This window comes from Drosophila gunungcola, unplaced genomic scaffold, assembly GCF_025200985.1.
Source record: "Drosophila gunungcola strain Sukarami unplaced genomic scaffold, Dgunungcola_SK_2 000019F, whole genome shotgun sequence".
Classification (NCBI taxonomy): Eukaryota; Metazoa; Arthropoda; class Insecta; order Diptera; family Drosophilidae; genus Drosophila; species Drosophila gunungcola.
Window position 1 is genome coordinate 576,273 of NW_026453201.1, and position 22,592 is coordinate 598,864.

Below are 22,592 nucleotides of genomic sequence, written 5' to 3' on the forward strand. Positions count from 1 at the left end.
ATGTTTCTTTTGTGTTCGTCATTTGTGTTTGTAGACAATTTTGGATACTCTTTTTTTCGCTCATTTGTATTTTATCAGTTTCTATAAGCGCTTCTTGTAACTGTGAATTTTCACGCATGTACATCTTTGATCTTTGGTGCACAGAAGAGGGCAAAAATGCCGATAAAACTCGAAAAGTGACTACTTTGGTAGAAGAGAGCAATAAGAACAAGGGATACGTAGTTGACATGATAACACTTAAGAACTGCATTAGTTACATTTGCAAAAAAATTATTTCCTTTTGGACTAAATACAAGAGTATTAAGAGTTTATTTGTTCAATATCACTCTAATCACACAAATACAGATCCTTTTATAACAAGTCAAAGAAAACTACCAAAGAAAGACAAATCAAGATTGTTTTTCTCTACATTTGATTTATTAGAAGATATTCGTTAAATTTTGTTTTTTTGTTGTTTTTTGTAATGAAATTAAAATCTAAATGAGTTTGTTTTTGTTTTTTATGATTTAAATACATTGAAAGAACTAGAGAACCTCATTTATTTATATTTCGAAAAGCTTGTGGAGCGGGGAGAGGAGTTACACTTTCACAATTTTTTACTGAAGACAATTTAAATATACATATCTTGGATGCTAATAATGAAATTTTAGCACTGTAACTTCACTGGAAGTATCTTTGCGCACCATCGCCATATAAGCCATACTAAGGTGCTATATGAGCTATAGGATAAAGTCTTCCGATGTAGACAATTTTTTGACTCTATATTCTCAATATTTTTTTTGATTTTTGAGGAAAATTTCATAACGGTATCTCAACGGGAAATATTTATGGCCGCGGCTCCATACAAGCTCAACCAGTATGCACTGGTGTAACTGCGGGGAAACAGAACCTTAGCCGTTCAATAAAATATGTGTTGGGAGAGGGTATTATTTTAAATTACAATATGGACGGCGGACAGAACAAAAAAATAATCAGATCTCGTTCAGAATTCGTTGTGTTTGCAATTTAGTATTATTTGATCATTTTAAGTACAATCGGCCAGGTAGAGCCAGGAGAAAGCGCAGCAATGCTATGAGCTGTGTGAAAAATTTAAATGCCTCAAAGAAAGCAACAAAGACGAATGAGCCACAAGCATTTTCAACCCTACCAGAAAATTATGCTTAAGGTAATTTGCAGTTATATTTAGATTTTAAATTTATAATAAAAAAGAGAAAAAAAAACAAGAAAGAACGCTATAGTTGAGTTCCCCGAATATTAGATACCCGTTACTCAGCCAACAAATTTAAACCAAAGTATCGAAGATTAGGTGGCGCCATCTGTCGAACTGCATTACCAACAGTAGAAGCTAAAAGCGTGCAGCACTCCCATCCCCCCGCTAACAGTAATTATCTCTCTGTCTCTCCCCTCTGCTAGCAGCGGCAGAACAGCGGCCGATCAGTGGCTAAGCAGGGGCGGCAGAGAACTTCATAAGCCCCATAACTCCTAAAATATTACTCTACGAGTAACGGGTATATTAAATGAAATAAAATATTAATAATTTAGTGATTGTTTGGGCACCAGGCACCCTATACGTTTACTTTGTTTATCTTATTTTATAAGCGCAGTTCGATGCGTTAGCTATCATTGTAGCGCATGAAGCGCAGCTTAATTCATGAGCTTTGACCAACTGCATTGTCTTAGGCAGTACTTATCCATTCATCTCAAAACGGTAACATGTTTTCGAACTAATTCAGACTATTCTTCTATTCTTCTATGATATTCTTGCATTACTCTGCGAACCTACACTCAGTCACATTTTTGCTACCAACGCAACCGCAGCGCAGCGCGCGTATCGACCCATTTAATTTAGAATGTTCTATGAATGCAAATAAAAATCAAACCAAACAGTTACACCATTGGCGTATCATTTAGCAACATAAAATTATTGGTCCTTCGAGTAGCCGTATAGCCAGTAACGTGTTTATATTCGTGACATTTTAATTAAATTTGAACGGTGAACGGTCAACGGTGATCTATAGATTCCTACATCGTATAGAACCGTCTCCTAGCCTCGATCGCCATGCGGAGTGTTATTCAACAGGGGGGTTTTTTCAAAAGCCAAATTACTCGGGCGCATAAGCATGCCCGTGGAAGATATTCAATCAATTCCGACCCTTGTGGCGCGATTGGCCCAACTACAAGACAATTACTTGCGGTTCGTGCGGCTCACGGAGGAGCTGTACGGATTCGAGTCTGAAGAGGGTTGGGAAAACCCCGAGGATGACATTGATGTATACGAAGAGAAACATTACTCAACTTATGCAATACTGAGTTACTCTCATGAGGAATTAAAGGCGGAAGCCGTTGATAATACTGTACTGCTTCCCGATCAAACCCTGAATGATTCGCATAGGAGCCGAGTGGATTTTCAATTCGAAAGAATCAAACTCCAAACCTTTTCTGGAAATTCTGAGTACTTAAAACATTTTCTGATATGCTTTTGGGATCGATCGGAACAAATTCAAGTTTCACTGATTGCCAAAAATTTCATTATATAAAATCCTATCTATCTGGCGATGCGCTCGCATTAGTCAAACACGTTCCCGTTACGAATGAAAAACACAGTGAAGCCTGGGACAAATTGGAAAAACGATAAAACAAACAATCATTAATTATACGATCGTTTCTGAACAGTTTTATAACACTACCTAGTGTCACTACCAGTAGCATTAGTACCGTGCGGAAATTGGCTGACGGCGCAGACGAAGTAATTTGTGGGTTGCGAGCCATTCAATGTAAACAATTAGACCCTTGGTTAATTTTTATACCATTACCCAAATTCGATGCCGAAACTCGACAATCTGATCTAGCCAGTGTGACCATTAACCAATTCCTGGAATTTTTGACGGTACAAACTCGACGATCAGCTGCCACATATCACGCTGACGCTCATCCGCGAACAGAAGAACACAATTGCTCATCGTGCCAGCAGAACCATCCACTTTTTAGGTGCAACCAATTCCTCGCATTGGACATCGCAAATCGCCGAGAATTCTTTTAACCCAAAAAGGTTTGTTTAAATTGCTCTAGCGCCTAACATATAGTCGGCAGTTGTACCTCAAAAAACACGTGTTTGGTTTGCCACCGCAAACATTACACATTGGTCCCCGGCTCGCAGCAGCAAGTTCGAAAAAGAATCTACGTTAGAGCAACAATCGTTAACCGTACCGAACTTCCCACAACCTCCCAAGCTGCGTCTTCACTCGTAACCAATCAACATCGCCTTCAAGAAGACTCACGATCGGGGACCGTTCCGCCTTTAGACAACAACTACACTCATAATACCCTGGAGAATATTCAGGTTGCCGGTTCGGAAGCCCTTTTGCCAACCATCCTCGCAGACGTAATCGACGGCTGGGGAAACACCACAACATGCAGAATGCTCTTAGACACGGGATCCACCATTACTTTGGCATCGGAATCATTTGTCCAGCGGATAGGCGCGCGTCGAACGCACGCACGGATTTCAGCTTTTGGCCTCGCAGCCAACAACGCAGGTCATACTCGCGGACGCGCGCACTTTGGGCTGCGGTCTCGACATTTGGAGCAGGTCATCGAACTGGCCTTTTTTATATTGACATCATTGACGTCATCGCTTTTAGCGCAAGCGATCGACACTATATCTGTAGCGTGGAAACAAATTTCGGCGCTATAGATGTCATCGTTGGATCAGATCAACTTTGGTGTCTATACACCGGAAAAAGGAAAAAGTTTGGTAAGGGCTATCCTATAATTGGATTATTGCAGGATCTTACAATGCATCCAACGACCACGAGATTCCGGCTGTGACACATCACGCGGATCTTGACATGATGGTCCGATCATATATGTAAATGGACAGCCTTCAACCTAGCCAGACACTTTTGGACTCCAGCGACCCCACAGAAATTAATTTTGCGAATACACGCACACGCTCTGAAGACGGAGCGTATATTGTCGAATATCCTTTCAAGGATAGATCACCACCTACTCTACCACAGGTCACAAATCGTCTATTTTCATTGGAGCGAAAATTCCGCCACAATCCGCAACTCAAACAGCAATACGAGTAGTTTTTGGATGACTACCTGCAACGTGGTCACATGGAGCACCTGACATTAGCTCATATCGAAGAAAACCCTAACACCTGTGTTTACCTACCGCATCATGCCGTCATCAAGATAAATAGCCTGACTACCAAGTGTCGGGTAGTTTTCGATGGATCCGTAAAAAATAGTTGTGGAATTTCACTAAACGACAGACTTCATGTTGGACCGCCGATCCAGCGTGACCTGCTCGGAGTTTGCTTACGTTTCCGGCAGCACCGATATGTCATATGTGCGGATATCGAAAATATGTTCAAAGGGATTCAAGTTTCCAAGCCACACACCAAGGTTCAACGCATTGTTTGACGAAGAAATGAAAGTTAGCCCATTAGTCATTTTCGGCTTTTGACCGTCACTTATGGCCTAGCGCCCTCTCCGTTTCTCGCTGTTAGAGTGTTAAAGCAGTTAGCCGACGATCATCGCCATGAGTACCCAGCAGCATCACGTGCGTTGTCCCACAATGCCTATGCTGATGATAAGCCAACTGGATGCGATACAGTTAACGACTCTTTGGTTCTCAAGACGAAATTAATCACTCAGTTACTCGTCCGGTATTTTCATGTAATGTACCTGCCCACTGGAGTGGATGATACGTTCACGAATCTCAACCCAATTCTGGGTTCACGCAACATTGTCCGAAAGGTGGTATCCCAATGCAAACGCTGTTTCCTTCAACGAAAAGCACAAGTAACCAGATCATGGAAGATTTACCAACACCTCGAGTTCAAGCAAGCCGCTGCTTTCAACATACCGGCTTGGATTACGCTGGCCCAATATCGATCAAAGAATCAAGTGGTCGAAAACCACGGATCGGAAAGGCATGGTTTGCAATATTCGTATGCCTAACAACTAAGGCGCTTCATATCGAAGCTGTGAGCGATCTAACCATCAAGGCGTTTATCGCAGCGTTTCGATTTATAGACCACCGATCTAAGCCAACTGATCTCGATGAAATGAGGATAATGGCTATGGACCAAAGCAAGGGCGAAACATTATCTAGTTTCTTTGCCACCGAAGGAATAATGTGGCACTTCATACCATTTTCTGCGCCACACTTCGGAGAAATATGGGAAGCCGGAGTTTGATCTATCAAGTTACACATGAAGCGGGTATTGGGATCGACAGCCTTAACCTTCGAGCAACTGTCAACAGTGTTGATCCAGATTGAAGCCCTACGCCCTACTCCTCTCTGCTCAGCGGATCCGCTTAATCCTGCCCATTTTTTGACTGGGGCTCCCTACACTGCTCTACCGGAACCATCTCGTTTAGATGTTCCTACCGACCGCTTAGAACAATGGAATCAACTGCAAGCAATGGTCCAAGGTTTTTGGAAACGTTGGCATACGAAATACCTCACCTCGTTGCATGAGCGTATAAAATGGCAACTGGAGAACGAAAAATTGAAAGTCGACACCCTGGTCGTACTTAAGGAACCAAATTTACCTCCATCAAAATGGATTCTGGGATGTATAACGGAAGTGCACACCGGCCAATATGACAAGGTCCGGGTTGTATAAGTAAAAACCGCTAAAGGAATCTTCAAAAGTTCAATAACCAAAATGGCAGTCTTACCCCTTTGCTGAACAACTGTTCAGGGGGGTCGGTATGTTTGGGAACCAGACACCCTGTACGTTTACTTTGTTTATCTTATCTTATAAGCGCATGAAACGCAGCTTAATTTATATGTATATGTAAGAGCTTTGACCAACTGCATTGTCTTAAGCAGTACTTTTCCATTCATCTCAAAACGGTAACATGTTTAAGAACTAATTCAGTCTATGAACGTGTACGACTGGGGAATTCTAAATAGCCTACCTTTAGCAGACCCATATTTATATCAGCCACAAAGAATAGATATGTTGATAGGAGCAGAATCGTTTTTCGAATTGAAGTGTTGTTTCTCTTTCAGAGTCGTATATCTTAATGAAACAGTAAAAAAACGGAAACTGATGGAAGTGTTTCTTTAATATATCCAATATAGATAGTACCTCAATTAATAATTATTCCGATTATTAAGTTTCATACCACGCTTCGAATGGCAGAATGTTCACGCCAAGGAAACGATTATTTTCTGGCAGTGTAGAGTAAAAAAATCTTCAATTGTCTCCATCAACCATCCTTTCGCTTTCGCCATTAAACTCTGTTTAAAAAGTAACTTTTGATGTGCTAAAAAGGTTTTATAGAAATAGTATTAATAATAACATCTCTGACCAAGAATAATTTATATTTAAGGCAATGCATTTCTCTCGAGAAGAATGTTTCCATTGTTCTTTTAATGCTGGCTTTTTTAGTTGTTTAAAAGTTTCGTAAAATTTCTTATACATATGTTATCAAATATAATCAGAGCCTTTGTCGAATATTCAGATGTTTCGATTCTTTTTCTATTCTCAGGTTTTATAAGAGAAATATTTTAAACGTTCTACTTTTTTTGTATTATTATTTCAGTCAGGAGTTTGCAACGCAGTGAAGGAGACATTTCCGACCCTATAAATTATATATATTATTGAGCAGCATCACTAGGAGAGTCGATCTAGCCATGTCGGCCTGTCCGTCCGTCTGTTTCTCCGTTTCTACGCAAAGTAGACTTTCAGTTTTTGTTAGCTATTTGCATGAAACTTTCCCAAAAGTTGTTTTTCTATTACAGATAGTACATAAGTCGGAACGAGCCGGATCGGACGACTACAGCACATAGCTCCCATTGGAACAATCGGAAAAATAGATAAAACAAAATTATAGCTGTGATGTTTTCTAATTTTTTATAAGTTCTTTGACATACAGTAATGATTAAATATTTCAGAATTACGGTTGGAATTTCATCAAAATCGGACGCCCCATAGAAATAATAAAAATATTGAAAAAATTGTGTTATTATTATTGTCATTTTTTTAATTCCTTTTGACTTATTAATATTTTTACAGTTCAGAATTACGCTTTTAATTTTATTAAAATCGGAAAACGGTATCATATAGCTGCCATAGGAACTATCAAATAATTGAGCTGCAAAGCATCTTAGCTTCAATATTTCTAAACATAGCAATAGCTGCAAGGATATATGAACTTCGGCTTGCCGAAGCTTTCTTGTTTTTAATTGATTTTTGTTGATTGTCGAATATTCAGATGACTCGATTCTTCCTCTAACCACTGGTTTTATATAAGAAATATTTTGAACTTTCTACTTTTTTTCTACATGCTAATCAATGATGCGGCCCTGTCTAATCAAAATATAACTCTAACTGGAGTTCACAGGCGGTTTGCCGAAAACAAAAAACAATTCATATGAAACTTTATATATTACTGTATATATATATATATAAATAGTTATTGGGGTGCGCATTTTGATTCTGCAGTACTTAGATAAGCTTTATCGAAATCCAGTAAAAGTAAATAAGTCAGAGGGATAATTCCGTGCAAAAAATTGTTTAAGTTGCGTTCCAATTAACTGGAAGTTGTAACCGTTAGCTAGAAAACAATTTTGTTCAAAGTTAATATTGTGCTGTTTCCATTGTTGCGAATGGGTATATATTGGGTATATAAACTAACTTGTTCTTGAAATATCACTAAGGAAAATGTAATCAACCTAAATATCTCTTACCATCTCTTTACTGCAGGAAATGCTGGCTGGAGAGCAGCTTTGTGGGCACACGGCCCCTGGACTCGCCGCAGACACCCGTTATTGATAACAGCCCGTCCAAACTAGAACGCGAACAACAGCAGCAGCTCAACCAGTTAAGCCCGCATCAACTGCATTTGAATGTCAGTCTGTCGCCGATAGTCGCCGCTGTTCAACCGTCACTTCGCATAAATGGACTCAGCCGTATCGGCGGCGGTGGTGGTGAGTCCACCATCCATATCTGACATCTCGCCGGGGTAGACACAAACGCTGACATGTGCTTAGTTCTTGTTTAATTTGCTCACAACATTTTTTGTTATGCTTTGCGTGCACAATCTAAAACCTTTTTATATCTCAGTTCTTAGTCTATATTTTTTCTACATTTATTAACTCATAAGTTGGGTACAAAAAGGGTACCAATTAAATGATGATTTATTTATGATTTAATTTGTTTTGAAGACATCAAATTGTGGTTTAAGCAAATATAATTTTTAATCATTTTATCACAAAATTCTTTGTTGTTATTTTTTTATTATATCAACAATGTTCTACAATTAATAAGTGTATTAATCATATAGAGTTAAAAGCTTTTGAGTGGGCAACCTCAAATTCGAAAATTTGGTTTTTATGAAACTTTCTTGCTTTTTATTGAAAAAGTATTTTTTCAGTTTAATGTTTAAAAATTTCCTTTTTGTAAAAACATTAAAAAAAGTTTTAAAAATTTTTTCTTTAAAATAAAACACAATTGGTTTGTTTGTAACTTTCGTAAAACTTCGACTTTCTCAAAACCCGTTATACCCGTTACTCGTAGAGTAAATGGGTATATTGTGTTCGTTGAAAAGCATATAACAGATAGAAGGAAACGTTTTCGACCATATAAAGTATATATATTCTTGATCAGGAACACTAGCCGAGTCGATCTAGCCATGTCCGTCTGTCTTTCTGACCGTAAAAGTCTGTATGAACGTCGAGATCTCGGAAACTATTAAAGCTAGAGATTTGGGACTTGGCATGCAGATTCTAGTAGTTCCTAAGCAGTGCAAGTTTATTTCAAAACTGAGACTCGCCAGGGTGGGCCCACAAATCGTGAAAGTATGGACTGTCACTCTGAGACATGTTAGAAAAATGGGGTTGATTGTTGAGTCTGCGTTTCGGTCGTATCTATTGGTTGACCCAAAAATCGAGCGCCCCTCGGCCGCTGCATACATCGAATTTGAGGTGGCCCACTTGGAAGATTTTTACTCATTCTCTCACAAAAATGTTCTTCAAATTTAAAGAAAATAAAAAACTTAACGATTTAAAAAAAAAACATGTGGAATTTTCTCTTTTAAGCTTGTGTTTTAAACAAGAAAAATTCACAAAACAAAATTCAAATCAAATAAATTATAAATTAAAAGCTTACACTAAAATGAAACTATTTATTTAGTATGGACTATTAATAAGTGCTTTACACGCAATAATATAACTATATAAACAGCTTAGCCCTTGATGTTTTGGTTACAATATAAATAAACGATATTTAAACTTGTTTGGTTTTATTCATTTAAAAATATTTTTAATTTTATTTTACTAGTCCACCGTTCGTTAAATTGTTTCTCACATATTTTTCCGAATATTCCTCTATTAGAAGGGCACTTGCATATTACAAAACATTTTGTCAGTGTGAGTATACCCTTGCAGAAGGTATCACTAGGAGAGTCGATCTAGCCATGTTCGTCCGTCCGTCCGTCTGGAACAAAAAAAAATTTTTTGTTATAACTCCGATGTTCTTATTTTATAATATTCGTCAAGATAGTTATGGTTAGCTATTTCAGAATTACGGTTTTATTTCTGTTAATATCGGACGATATAAAGCTCCCATTACAATGCATTGGAGCAATCTGAAAATTACAAAGAAATAATTAATAACATTTTTATACCCTTGCAGCGGGTATTATAATTTCAGTCAGAAGTTTGAAACGCAGTGAAGAAGACATTTCACTAGGAAAGTCGATCTAGCCATGTCCGTTTGTCCGTCCGAACGTCCGAACGTCCGTCCGTCCGTCCGTCCGTTTCTACTCAAGCTATTCTCTCAGGTTGTGAGGAGTTGAATAACTCCCCACAAGTTAGAAAGCAAGCAGAGTAAGCGATTGCAAGCAGTGGCCTACCAGTTACCAGTTACGCGACGAATTCGCCCTTAGTAACGGTAGTGCGGCGAGAGAGATTGGTGCCTTGAGCACCCGACGAGGAAAGGGAGAGTCCGAAAGGGGCAGCAATAAAAGAGAGCAGCGAAGGGCCGTGTGCAGAAGGAAGTAACGGCACCAAACTTCGGACCCTGACATTGGTGCCGTGCGCAGAGGGCGAAAGGTCGAACGGTAAAACCGTGGACTTTGGACCAAGAGGCAAGCAGACGCCGATAACTAGCGGTAAATAGAGGCCTATATAAGCCGAGCGCAGGAAGCGGAATCAGTCGATTTCTACCAAGTCAACAAGTAACATATATCAAGTGAACCAGTAACCAGTGAAACAACGTGAAGAACCAAGTAAAGCCGTGCGGAGTCATCAAGGAAACAAGATCGCTACGTCGAGACGTTCGGGACTTAGAGCTAAAGTCTCCGAATTGAGACACAGGTAGCTGAGGTCACAACTTCTGTCACAACTTCTGTCACAACTTCTGTCGCGATTTGAGCTTGGCATCCCACCCGGCGTGTCCGACAGAGTTGAACAAATAGAGTCCTTCGACGAAGAACCGTGGGCTCAGAAGGAATCTGGTCTTGAACTAGCTGCCTGCCAACAAGGACTGCAATGCTGATCTCCGGCGTACGCCTGATCGTCCTGAAGGAATTGTACAAGGTCCTGGTGCGACTAGCCCGGAAGGACGCGTGTTTGTTCAGCTAGTGTTTTGAAAGGCGTATGCGTTAAGAGCACAGCAGTTCACCGCTAAAGTCCCAGAACGGCAGCTTACCGAATCGTGAACGCTACGCCAACAAGGAGCGGAGCCAATCGAAACATGCTCAGGCAGAGCAAGGACAACGAGGACACCCAGGACGACGAATATAAATACGTCGAATTCTGAAATCTGCGGCAGAGAAGGTAGGATGGAAGCTTTCGTCTAGAACCTGGAGATTGACCCTGGGACTGCGTTGGCGCCTTCCGGCGTACGCCTGAACCGTCAGGTAGAAACTGAGCCGACGTCCAATGCGACCGGCCGGGACAGAGCAAGGGACATGAGGCTGCGGCTGCGAAAGGCGTACGCCTTGAGAGCACAGTGCCTGTTCACCCTAGTCTGGGAACGGTGACGCATCCCTAAGCCCTGTAATCCCGCCGAGCCAAAGGCAACGGTAGGCATAGCGAGCGAAATCGGCGAGTTAGTCACCACTTCGCAGCCATCACAACCCAGCGAGACGTTCAACGTGGGAAGGAGCCGACGGCGGAGAATATTTCCACGTTGTCAATACAAAACCCCGGTCGAGGGTCAATCGACGAATAAAAGATCATTGTATATTTCCAATCTTTCTGTGCGTTTTCACTTCATCTTCTCAGCTAGCCGCACGACATTCGTAGCGAACGGAGAAACAAAGAAAATCAGTTCGTTACAAGGTTTAAAGCTTAAAAATGTAACTTCTCTAGTTTTCAATTTATTGTTGTAATTTTATAATTCAGAGTTACGCTTTTAATTTTATTAAAATCGGAACACATCATATATCTGCCATGGCAACGATTAAATAAATAAAGTGAAAACAAGAAAGAACGCTTTAGTCGAGTTCTCCGACTATTAGGTACCCGTTACTCAGCCAACATAATTCAACCTAAGTATTTCCTCTACAAAACAATCGAAGTTTAGGTGGCGCCATCTGCAGAGCCAACACTAGAAGCTAAGGGCGTGCAGCATGATTTGTGGGCGTCAGAGTGGGCGTGGCTCCGTTTGAAATAAACTTGCAATGGTTAGGAACTACTAGAATCTGCATGCCAACTCCCAAATCTCTAGCTTTTATAGTTTCCGAGATCTCAACGTTCACACAGACGGACAGACATGGCTAGATCGCCTCGGCTATTGATCATGATCAAGAATTAATATATTTTATATGGTCGGAAACGCTTCCTTCTACATGTTACATACTTTTCAACGAATCCAATACCCTTTTACTCGATTAAAGGGTATAATCATCATAGCTTCATTGGTTTTTAATGGGTATTTATATAATCCGAAATTTATATGTTTACTTTTTGCAATAGCTGCTGCTTCGGCTTACCGCTTCTACATTTCTTTAGATAATATAGTAATGGTTGAATATTTCATATAGCTTCGCTGTTTTATTACTGTTTATTATTTTAAATAAGGAACGATCGAATAATTTTCCGGAAAATCAACATTGCTTCACTGCTTTATTGGCATAATAATCCGAATATAGTTGTGATGAAGAATTTGTAAAATTTCCAAAAGTTGCAAGGGTATATTAACTTTGGCTTGCTGAAGTGCGCTTCCTTTCTTGTTTTCAATTTTAAATCTTGTGGCAATTTTGTGTACTTTGTCATTAGCAATGATATCTTTTAATTTGTTAGGCCTCCGTGCATTTGATACTCCACACCCTGTCTTACATGTACATACCTGAAATCAACAACTATTGCAAAAATTCATACTACATTAACCATTCATAGCGCCCGAACGGTCGTTAAGCAGCGCCTCGCTAGAAGATGTCCTAGCCTCGCTTTTAGGGCTGCCTACTGTCTTATCCAGTCAGAACAGCAATCACAACAGCAACAACAGACCCAATGCGAACCCGCCGACAACAGGTACGAACCTGTAAGTTTAAGTAATAGTATACAAACTATGTAAATAAACAACAACAAAAGATTTAGGTTATGATCAAAATAGGTACAACTTATTTTATATTGTAAGTTGCTTTCAAATAAACTCCATTAGACCAATACGGATAGTGTAAATTTATGTTAACACAGTTAAGGAGTAATCATAAGTCGATACTGATCTTGGGTGACTATTGGATCACCCTAGTGTTTAGTTGCAAAATCAGCATAAACATCTTTAGGGGCCGTGCCTGTTTCTTGGCGGTGCACCGTATGGTGAGTTATGTTGATTTTGCTAGTGTCAGCACTTTGCTGCACGAGTGGTCGGCTTGCCGGCCGCGCATAGCTTACGTAAAGTCATATATGTTTTCAGTTTTAATTTTGACATTCAATAAAGAACATTGGCTTGAATATAAAACTCCGGCAGTGGCCGTCAACATTTACTCTATTAATTGAAATTGGTTATCGAGCCTTAAGGGCCGTTAGCAACGGAGTTAGTTACTCCCAACGTAGTCTTCATAAGAAGAGAGAACAGAGCCAGTGGCAACCGCCCGGCTCATCCATAAGAGCAGCCAGCCACGGTGGCAATTACGTCATCACCCCTTTCCCCGGACTAGCCACGGTAGCAATTGGATCGCAACTTCTCACCCTCACGGACAGCGGCAAGGGACAGCGCGTGGCTGCACAACTAAAAAATAATTGGCACCCAACTTTAATACCGAATCCACGACACAAAAATATGTAAGTGGGCTGATCAAAATTAATACAGTCAAACATTAAATACCCATACAGGGAAAAATAAATAAAAATCCCTACAAATTATTTAGTTTCCAGGCCCATATAGGGAAACTAAACGCGAACTTGACAGTGTCTGTGAAGAAGAATTAATCCGAGATACCCGTAGATATCAACCAGCACGGGCACAACAAGAAAGTAACGCGGAAACCATGAACGCGACACAAATAGAGGCGTTAATTCAGGCCGCATTAACTAGCCAAGAACAGAGGCTCAGAGCCGAATTCGCGGGTCAGGTCAATGCCGTTAATCAACAACTTCAGAGCTTGCGTATAGAAGCGGCAGAGGTAGAATCTTACCAGAGGGTAAAGGTAGTACCGGGAGCACCACAGTGCGATATACCATTACATATAGTGAAGTCAATTCCAGAATTTGCTGGCATACAAGATTAATACTAGGTATGGAGGCAATCCGCCACCGTTGCCTACGAATTATTCGAGTCTTATGAGGGCAGTTCCGCGCATTACATTACTATTATTAGAAACAAAACTAAGGGACTAGCGCGCGCGCTGCTAGTTTCTTATAATACAGTGCTTAATTTTAAAGCCATACTAGCTAGATTATAAACATCTTTGCGCCTATTACGGCAGGGACTTGAGTCGGTCCGTCAAAAATTGACGACGAAAGGGCTTCATTACTCAATACAGAAGTTAGGGCTGACGCCCTACACGAATTCATTTCCGGTCTAAAAAATCACTAAGGGCTGTTGTATTTCCAGCACAGCCAAAAGACCTGCCAGCAGCACTGGCATTAGCTAGAGAGGCAGAGGCCAGTATCGAACGAAGTATGTTCGCGGCCACATATGCCAAAGTAGCTGAGCAAAGAAATCAGAATACTGATTTTCACAAGGGCCAGCACCGAGCGCCCGAGAAATAAGAGAAAAATTCTGGTGCCGACCGCAGACCAGAAAAAAATCCACATTTTTTTAAAAAGCCAAACAAGTTCAGAACAACAATACATGGCGTAAACAGGATAACTAGGTAGATCAGGGTAAACAAAATCAATCTCTGGAACCTATGGACATTGATCCATCATCTTCTAAAGTCCGACATCCTACGGGTTTTAAACAGGGAAACAACACTCAATACCAGAATTTGCAGAACCCAAAAAGACCAAACTCTTCGGAGAGAATGACTGGCCAAAGGGGCCAGCGGGTTAACAACGTTGAGCAAACGCAAACTGCAAACGCGGAAGAAAATGAAGATTATGAAAACGCGGCCACAGCCGCACTAAATGCAATTGAAGATGACAGTGACTCATTTGACGGTAACGACCTCGTCAATTTTTTAGAGGAAGGTCCCGCTTGCCCTTCATTGAGCGAGAGCTGGCGGGGAAAACTATAAGAATCCTAATAGACACTGGAGCGGCAAAGAGTTATGTAAAGCCTTAAAAAGAGCTGAAGAACATAATGCCTGTCGATTCCCCATTCACTGTGAGTTCCATTCATGGCTCCAGTAATATTAAAGAAAAATGCTTTATGCGCATATTCGGCCTAAAGGCTCAATTTTTTTTACTTGATACTATCAACTCTTTTGATGCCATAATAGGTTTCGACTTGCTAACGCAGGCGGGAGCGGCATTAGATTTACATAACAGTGTAATCAGGTATGGAAACATATCTGAGAAACTCAAATATTACGAATGCGATAACGTGAACTTCATAAATATCAATGACTTAGCAGTCCCAAATTCCGTGAAAGCTGCCTCTAAAAAAATGATCCTTAAGAGGAAACAAGTGTTTTTGCACTCTAACGAGGCGCTTCCTTTTAACACCACGATCATTGCCACAATTCGTACAGAAACTAGCGAACCCGTATATTTCAAACTGTATTCTTACCACATGGGAGTAGCAGATTTCGTTAACACAGAAATCAAACAGCTGTTAGAGGATGGCATTATCCGGCCTTCTAGGTCGCCATTTAACAGCCCAACATGGGTTGTAGACAAAAAGGGACTTGATGCAGATGGCAACAAGAAAAAACGGTTGGTGATCGATTTCAGGAAACTGAATGAACGAGCCATCGCCGACCGTTACCCTATGCCAAGTATTCCTATGATTCTAGCGAACCTAGGAAAGGCAAAATATTTTACTACCCTAGACTTAAAATCGGGGTACCACCAGATTTATCTGGCTGAAAAAGACCGTGAAAAAACTGCTTTCTTCATAAACGGAGGAAAGTATGAATTTTGCCGTCTACCATTTGGACTAAAAAAGCGGGAAGCATCTTTCAAAGGGCGATCGATGACGTACTACGTGAACAGATCGGGAAAATTTGTTACGTCTATGTAGACGACGTGATAATTTTCTCCGAAAACGCTGCCGACCACGTTATACATATTGACACAGCCTGTGCGAAGCCAACATGAGAGTGGCACCGGAAAAAACAAAATTCTTCAAAGAAAGTGTGGAATTTTTAGGTTTCATTGTTACATCAAACGGAGCCAAAACGGACCCGGATAAGGTAAAAACCATTCCGGAGTACACCGAACCAAAAAATTTTTTTTCAGCCTCAGGTCTTTTCTAGTGTTGGCCAGCTACTACAGAAGTTTTGTCAAGGACTTCGCTACCATAGCCAGACCACTTACCTCCATACTTAAGGGAGAGAATGGCACGGTTAACAGACACATGTCAAAAAAGGTGGCTATCGAATTCAATGAGTCCGAACGCAGAGCGTTCGAGCGCCTGCGAGACATTTTGTCATCAGAAGATGTGATATTAATGTATCCAGATTTCAAACTTCCTTTCGATTTGACCACTGATGCCTCAGCAAGCGGTATCGGTGCGGTACTGTCCCAAAAAGGCAGGCCAATCACAATGAAAAAATCGTACGTTGAAAGACTGTGAGCTCAATTACGCAACCAACGAAAGATAATTATTGGCAATTGTTTGGGCTATAGGAAAACTACAAAACTACCTATACGGCACAAAAGAGATCAGGATTTTTACGGACCATCAACCTCTTACTTTTGCTGTATCCGAGCAAAATACAAATGCCAAAATTAAACGGTGGAAGGCATTCATCGAAGAACATAAAGCCAAGGTATTCTACAAACCAGGAAAAGAAAATTTTGTGGCCGACGCTTTGTCACGACATAACATAAGCGCTATACAAACGAACCCCAATCTGACGTAGCCACTATTCACACGGTCGAATCCACCGATAAGCCCCTGAACTGCTACCGAAATAAAAAAAATCCTGGAGGAAGCAGTTCAGCCTTTACGGCGACACTTCATAGTTTTCGAGACCAAAAACCGACACATAATCCAATTCAATAACAGGGACTCGCTGTTCGGATTGGTCAAAGAGGTAGTAAACGTAGACGTTCTTAACTCCTCTCCGAACTAGCATGCATCCAACATTCCTTGGTGACCGAATTCCCAGCAACCAAGTTCTGGCATTGCAAAAAATTCATGAATGACACGGATGCAAATGAACAAAAAGAACTAATTATCTGCGAACACAACCGCGCTCACAGGGCAGCCCAGGAAAATGTTAAACAAGTCCCTCAGGATGGCTACTTTCCAAATATGTCCAAACTCGCCAACAAAGTGGTTGTAAACTGCAAGACATGCACCAAGGGGAAGTACAACCAAGAAGCAAGAGTTGGGTATCACACCAACCCCCTCATATGCTGGCGAAATGCTGCATATAGACATATACTCTACGGATAAGAGATTTTTTTTTAACCTGCGTAGATAAATTTTCAAAGTTCGCTGTGGTACAGCCATTACTTTCTAGGGCAACAGTCGATGTGCGCAGCCCCATATTACAACTTATACATTTTTTCCCAAACATTAAAACAATATGTTGTGATAATGAGGCATCTTTCAACTCGGAGACTATAACCTCATTATTAAAAAATCAATATAACATTGACATTGTTATCTACATACAGCTACACAGCTGCTCAAACGAGCAAGTGGAGCGATTCCACAGTACCCTAACTGAGATAGCTAGGTGCATGAAAATCGACCAAAAGGTTGACGATACCGTTGAGCTTATTATGAGAGCCACAGTAGAATATAACAAGACAATACATTCAGTGACAAGAGTGCCACCTAAGCAGGCCTTGCACTCAGCTAATGCCGAACAGAAATTGGCAATAATAAGTAATAGTGAAAAGGCACAAAAGGCCAATCTAGATAGGATCAACCCTACTAGGCAAAACAGAATTTTTGAGGTAGGAGAAAAAGTATACCTCAAAAATAACAAGAGGTTAGAAATAAACTTACCGCACTGTACACAGAAGAGCGTGTACAAGCAGACATGGGAACGTCTGTCCTCATTAGAGGGAGGGTGGTCCACAAGGTGAACCTTAGATAAAAATACCCCTCAACTCTTTTTACCTTTTTTTCTTTATTTTCATATACACTACACCTTAGCATACTTACTCCATATTATACACAGTAGATTTAACATTTCGCCTGCTTACAGGAACGCGGGAATTTTATTGATAACGTTTACTCTAGTTATTCGCATGCTCAGTATATCCCAATTACGGACGGAATTGCGTTGGTATTTTAACAGAGAAACTTGCTTTGACGCTCAAGTAATTTGTTCGAATTTTCAATTATAGTAGAAGAAACTACTAGGTTGTCCGATTTATTCCCACAGTCTCATATAAAAAAATTGTTAGACGTCGATACCGAACATGTTAGAAGTTTATTGTCTGTTTAAAAAATACTCCATAGGATGGCCAGGAGCCTAGACTTCCTAGGCACCGCACTCAAAGTAATTGCGGGCACACCTGATGCGGCCGACTTCGATATGCTAAAAGTTTAATAGACTCAAATAACCGGCAGGCTATAATAAATACGCAGACGCAGAATAAAATTAATGAATTAACAGAGGCCGTTAATAAATAGTTGACACTTTCCACCTGTACGAGGTACTTTTGGCCAGAAACAGAATACTAATAACTGAGATTCAAAACGTAATGCTTACAGTCACACTTGCAAAAGCCAACATCATAAGCCCAGCAATTTTTTAATCAAAATGATTTGAAGTCTTTATTTGTTGATCACCCCACATTAGCCTACTAGAGGCGTCTAACATTAGAGTCCTTAAGTCCGATAGTATAATCCATGTGCTAATCGCATACCCTAAGATTAAAACTTTTTATAAAAAAGTCATGATCTTCCCTGCATCATACCAACATACCATCCTGCAATTGAAGGAGAACACAGTAGCCGAATGCAATAGCGACGTCTTAGCAATCACCGAAAAACTCCGGGCATGGCGGCATCCCCGTTCCTCAACATCATCGGCCACGATCCCACACTAAGCATGCCACTTCTCCAAAGAATTAACAACCAAAACTTGGAGGTTATCCAAGGGCTTAAGGAGGAAGTAAAATCGGCTGAAACTATCGAGAACTGGTTCGTGGTCGGCTTGGGAGCCAGTCTTCTCATCAGCCTCCTCATGATGCTGAGAAGGAGACGAGACGCACGGGAGATCCAACATAATGATTGCCTTTTTTTTTGACAACATATCGACACTTTTTAATTTGCCCACAATTTACCAGCCTTCAGCTATAGCCTGGAGAACACTTGAGAACGACACTGTCAAAGCCTTTTATGACTCCTTGCTGTCTATTAGGGATGATAGACGCACTACTAATGCTATTTTAATACATCTGGTATTGAGCAAGGTCGATGCAGGAACTAAAAGAAAATGGGAAAAAGCTTAAAAGTTTTAAGCAGGCCCAAACCTAAGAAGAATGGAAATAGGAGTTTTTTGTTTCTCCATGCCAGGAACGACCCTGTTCAAAGCATTTATTGCAACTCGGCTGAACATCAGATTGGAAACTGCGCTTCCCTCGCAGCCCTAACAGTTTATCGAAGATTCGATTCCGCTAAAAGAGCACCATTATGCATTTGCTGCTTAAAAACAAAAATGCAAATCGAACAGGTGCAGAGAGTGCAATTCCATGCAAGAGACTCCATCCACGTTGCATGATTTGCATGCAACTGCATCGGGTAGAGTCGTTCTTGCAACTGCTGTTGTGAGCATTTAAAACAAAAATGGCGAGTTGGTTTCGGCTCGAGCGTTGCTCGACTCAGGTTCACAAATAAACTAAGTGACCGAGGAGCTCGCTCATAAGGAACTTTGCCAGCAGAAAGACTTCGAGATCTCCGCCCGTTTAACTTCTGTGGCGTTCATTTTTGAGGGCCCTGAAGCACAACGGATCGTTACCGTGCTAAGCCTCCGTAACAGTCGTACGTGGCCCTGTTCGTATGTTTTGCATCCAAAACGTTTCACTTGGAGTTAGTGTCTGACCTAACCACTGATGTTTATTTTTTGGCATTTCAAAGGTTCGTTAGACGTCGTGGGATTCCGGAGAAGAAGTAGTGCGACAACACAACCAACTTCGTCGTCGCCGATCTCCACATGAGGGAGTTCCGAGCCCGCCTGGAGGAGCAGGGGCTCCACCAGCGTCGAGATCATGCTCAACTCCAGGCCCCTAAGAGCATTCAGCAGCGACTCGAACGACGGTGAAGCCCTGACGCCCGGGCATCATCACATCGGCGGCTCGCTGTTGGCTCCACCATCGAAAGCACTCCCTGACGAAGTGAACCTGACCTGCTTGCACCGATGGCGAGGTGTCTTGACGCTTAAGCTCAGGTTTTGAAAGCGATGGTCTTGGGTGTACATCTCTATCCTGCACAAGAGATCTAGGTGGCACCAGGAGCAGCCAAACATTGGCGAGGAAGAAATGGTCATCGTCGCCGAGGACAACCTTTCACCCCAGCAGTGGAGGATCGGGCGAGTGGTAGCGGTGCACGCCGATAAAAAGGTTCGGGTGGCGGACGTGCGGGCGCAAGATGGAGAATACCGGCGAGCTGTCCATCGGCTGTCGCCCTTGCCCGCTCTGTCCTGAAGGACGACGTCCCTTCAGAGGGTTCGGTGTTGGCGCTTAAATTTGAAATGTATAGTTGTAAGGCAAAAGTGGAGCCAATAAAGTTTTAATCGCTCCTGCGAATTCCCGTCTCCCGCCACTTATCTTAACATAGGTTCTAGGAGAAATTTTTTGAAGATTAAATGTTAGTAATCAATTGAACATCATCAAAGCCACTCCTTTCCGTCGCCGCTAATTTTTCTCAAAGTTTTTTACGCAAAAAAATCCACCGTTCTACTGCAATCACAAGCATCGCGTTTTCGATAACACAAAATGTTATAAATGTTCAGTCTAGTATACTTTATCTATCTATCTATGTATATATAAGTTAACACCCAAAATAATACAATTTCTCAGACAGAGGAAATGAGTAAGCATTGATTGCACAACAAACAGCAAAGCAATGCCCTCAATAATAGAATTTCCCAAACCGAAGAAGAGAGCATTAATTGCACAACAAACAGCAAAGCAATGCTCTCAATAAAGTTCTAACGAACTTAGCTTGCACCTTTTGGTCAGCGATCGTGGGAATGCAGAATAGCCAATTTCCAAAGTTGATCGAACTCAACTTAGTGCATACAACAAAAACTATAATTAAAATGCACTGGCCAATTACAATTAAGTTTGGCCAACGGCGACGGCGACCAAGAGCAGCAACCAATAATATGAAAGAACGTCAGCAGAAACATCAACAGCGGCAGAGACGGCGGCAGCGATGGAGCGACGCGTAGCTATAAAAACAATTGTTTAATCTAAGTAAGTTAGTTCTTAATCTAACTCAATAAAGAAAAGTTAGATTTTTTTATATAAAAATCATAATCAATCTTTTAACTGGCGCCCGAGCAGGGACCTGATTAAAACCGCGAAAGGATAACAAGTTCCGCGTCTCGCGAAGTTCAGAAAGTAAAAAATTCTGACGTTTCGTTTCAAACCTCCGCCTAATCAGTGAGAAGTAAAAAACCAAAAATACCGAGATTCGGAAGTGCAAAAGTGCCGTTTAAAAAACGCCGCAAATTGTCACTCCTGAAAAAAAAAACAGGACTTGTACCCGGTGGAATAATCAGGCCAAATTTTATCGCCGTGATCCCTTTAGTATCCGTTCGAAGGGAACGTGAATTAAGGTACAGAGAAGGCCCCTTAGTAAACTCACACTCAGGAGAGATCGTTGCAGAGTGGGATAAAACGGAATCTGCCGAGCCTGTCATCACGAGAGCACGCCGAGATATGTTACTACTGTAAGAATAGTTTTAAGCAATTTATTAACAAAAACATAAAAAATATTTAATCGAAAAATATTCAAAGAAGAAAAAGTTTTACCCAAATATAAAGTGTAGAAGACATATTTTAGTGAGTTAAAAAGAAAAAAATCCAAAATATAGGGAAAATAAAAATTCCCACACAATAATTACAAAGGTAATAAAAAATCGCACACCCTAATTCTTGGAAGACAACTTCCGAATTCTGAATAACTAAAATTAAAAAATTAAATTAAACTTTTCGCTGCTCATATATCCATACCCAAAATGACCGAACAAGATTTGGCAGACAGACTCGCGAATCTTACCGGACCCTCATCAGCCAGTTCCACACAAATAAACACACGAATCATGACCGAGAGGGACATTGAGGAAAAAATAAAAACAATCTTAGAGACAAATCTCAGTAAACTAGTAAAGGAAATACTTAATCCAAATAAAGATTTTTCCAAATATACAGACCAAACAATTAAATGAGAATTAACGCACAATCTTAGTGAGTTAGATACATTACCAGACATTGTTCGGACACTTAGAGACTTTTCAGGAAACAAAAGTGAATATTCATCATGGAGGAAAAGTGTCGAGAGGGTGTTAAAAATCTATGAAAACAGAATTGGTTCACCAAAATATTATGGAATTCTTTTAGCAATCCGTAACAAAATTACTGGTCAAGCGGACGCAGTATTAGAATCATATAATACCCCCTTAGATTGGACAGCTATTTCAAAATGCCTAACAGCGCACTTCGCCGACAAGCGCGACTTAAAGACCTTAGAATATCAACTATATGCTCTTAACCAAGGTAACAATACTATAGATAAATATTATCAGGCAGTCTATCAACAATTATCACTAATTCTGAACCAAATTGGCAGCTTAGATGCCTCACAAGAAACTATACAATCTCTGACAGCCATGTATAGGGAAAAAGCCTTAGACACTTTTGTCAGAGGACTTAATGGAAACCTGGCACAATTGCTGGCCATTAAAGAACCACATGACTTAGGACACGCTCTACATTTATGCAGTCTGCTAGAGAATCAAAATGCTAGGAATAACCAGACACCAAAAACTCCGTATTTAGGGAGGGCACCCATGCTACCACCTAAACCTCAACAA

At 40.8% G+C, this 22,592-nt stretch overlaps 1 protein-coding gene across 20 annotated transcripts in view; it reads left to right on the top strand.

The window, feature by feature from the left end:
* LOC128263826 (uncharacterized) overlaps window positions 1-22,592 on the top strand; it is a 457,572-nt gene that overhangs the window by 302,311 nt on the left and 132,669 nt on the right. For 13 of the 20 annotated variants that reach the window (XM_052999086.1, XM_052999084.1, XM_052999081.1 and 10 more), the window contains 2 exons: window positions 7,733-7,956; window positions 12,373-12,507. In XM_052999086.1, coding sequence (XP_052855046.1) covers window positions 7,733-7,956; window positions 12,373-12,507 — 359 coding nt within the window. Of the gene's footprint in view, window positions 1-7,732; window positions 7,957-9,661; window positions 9,748-12,372; window positions 12,518-22,592 lie in introns of those variants that run through there. The other 7 variants (XM_052999095.1, XM_052999089.1, XM_052999098.1 and 4 more) reach the window with 3 other exon arrangements.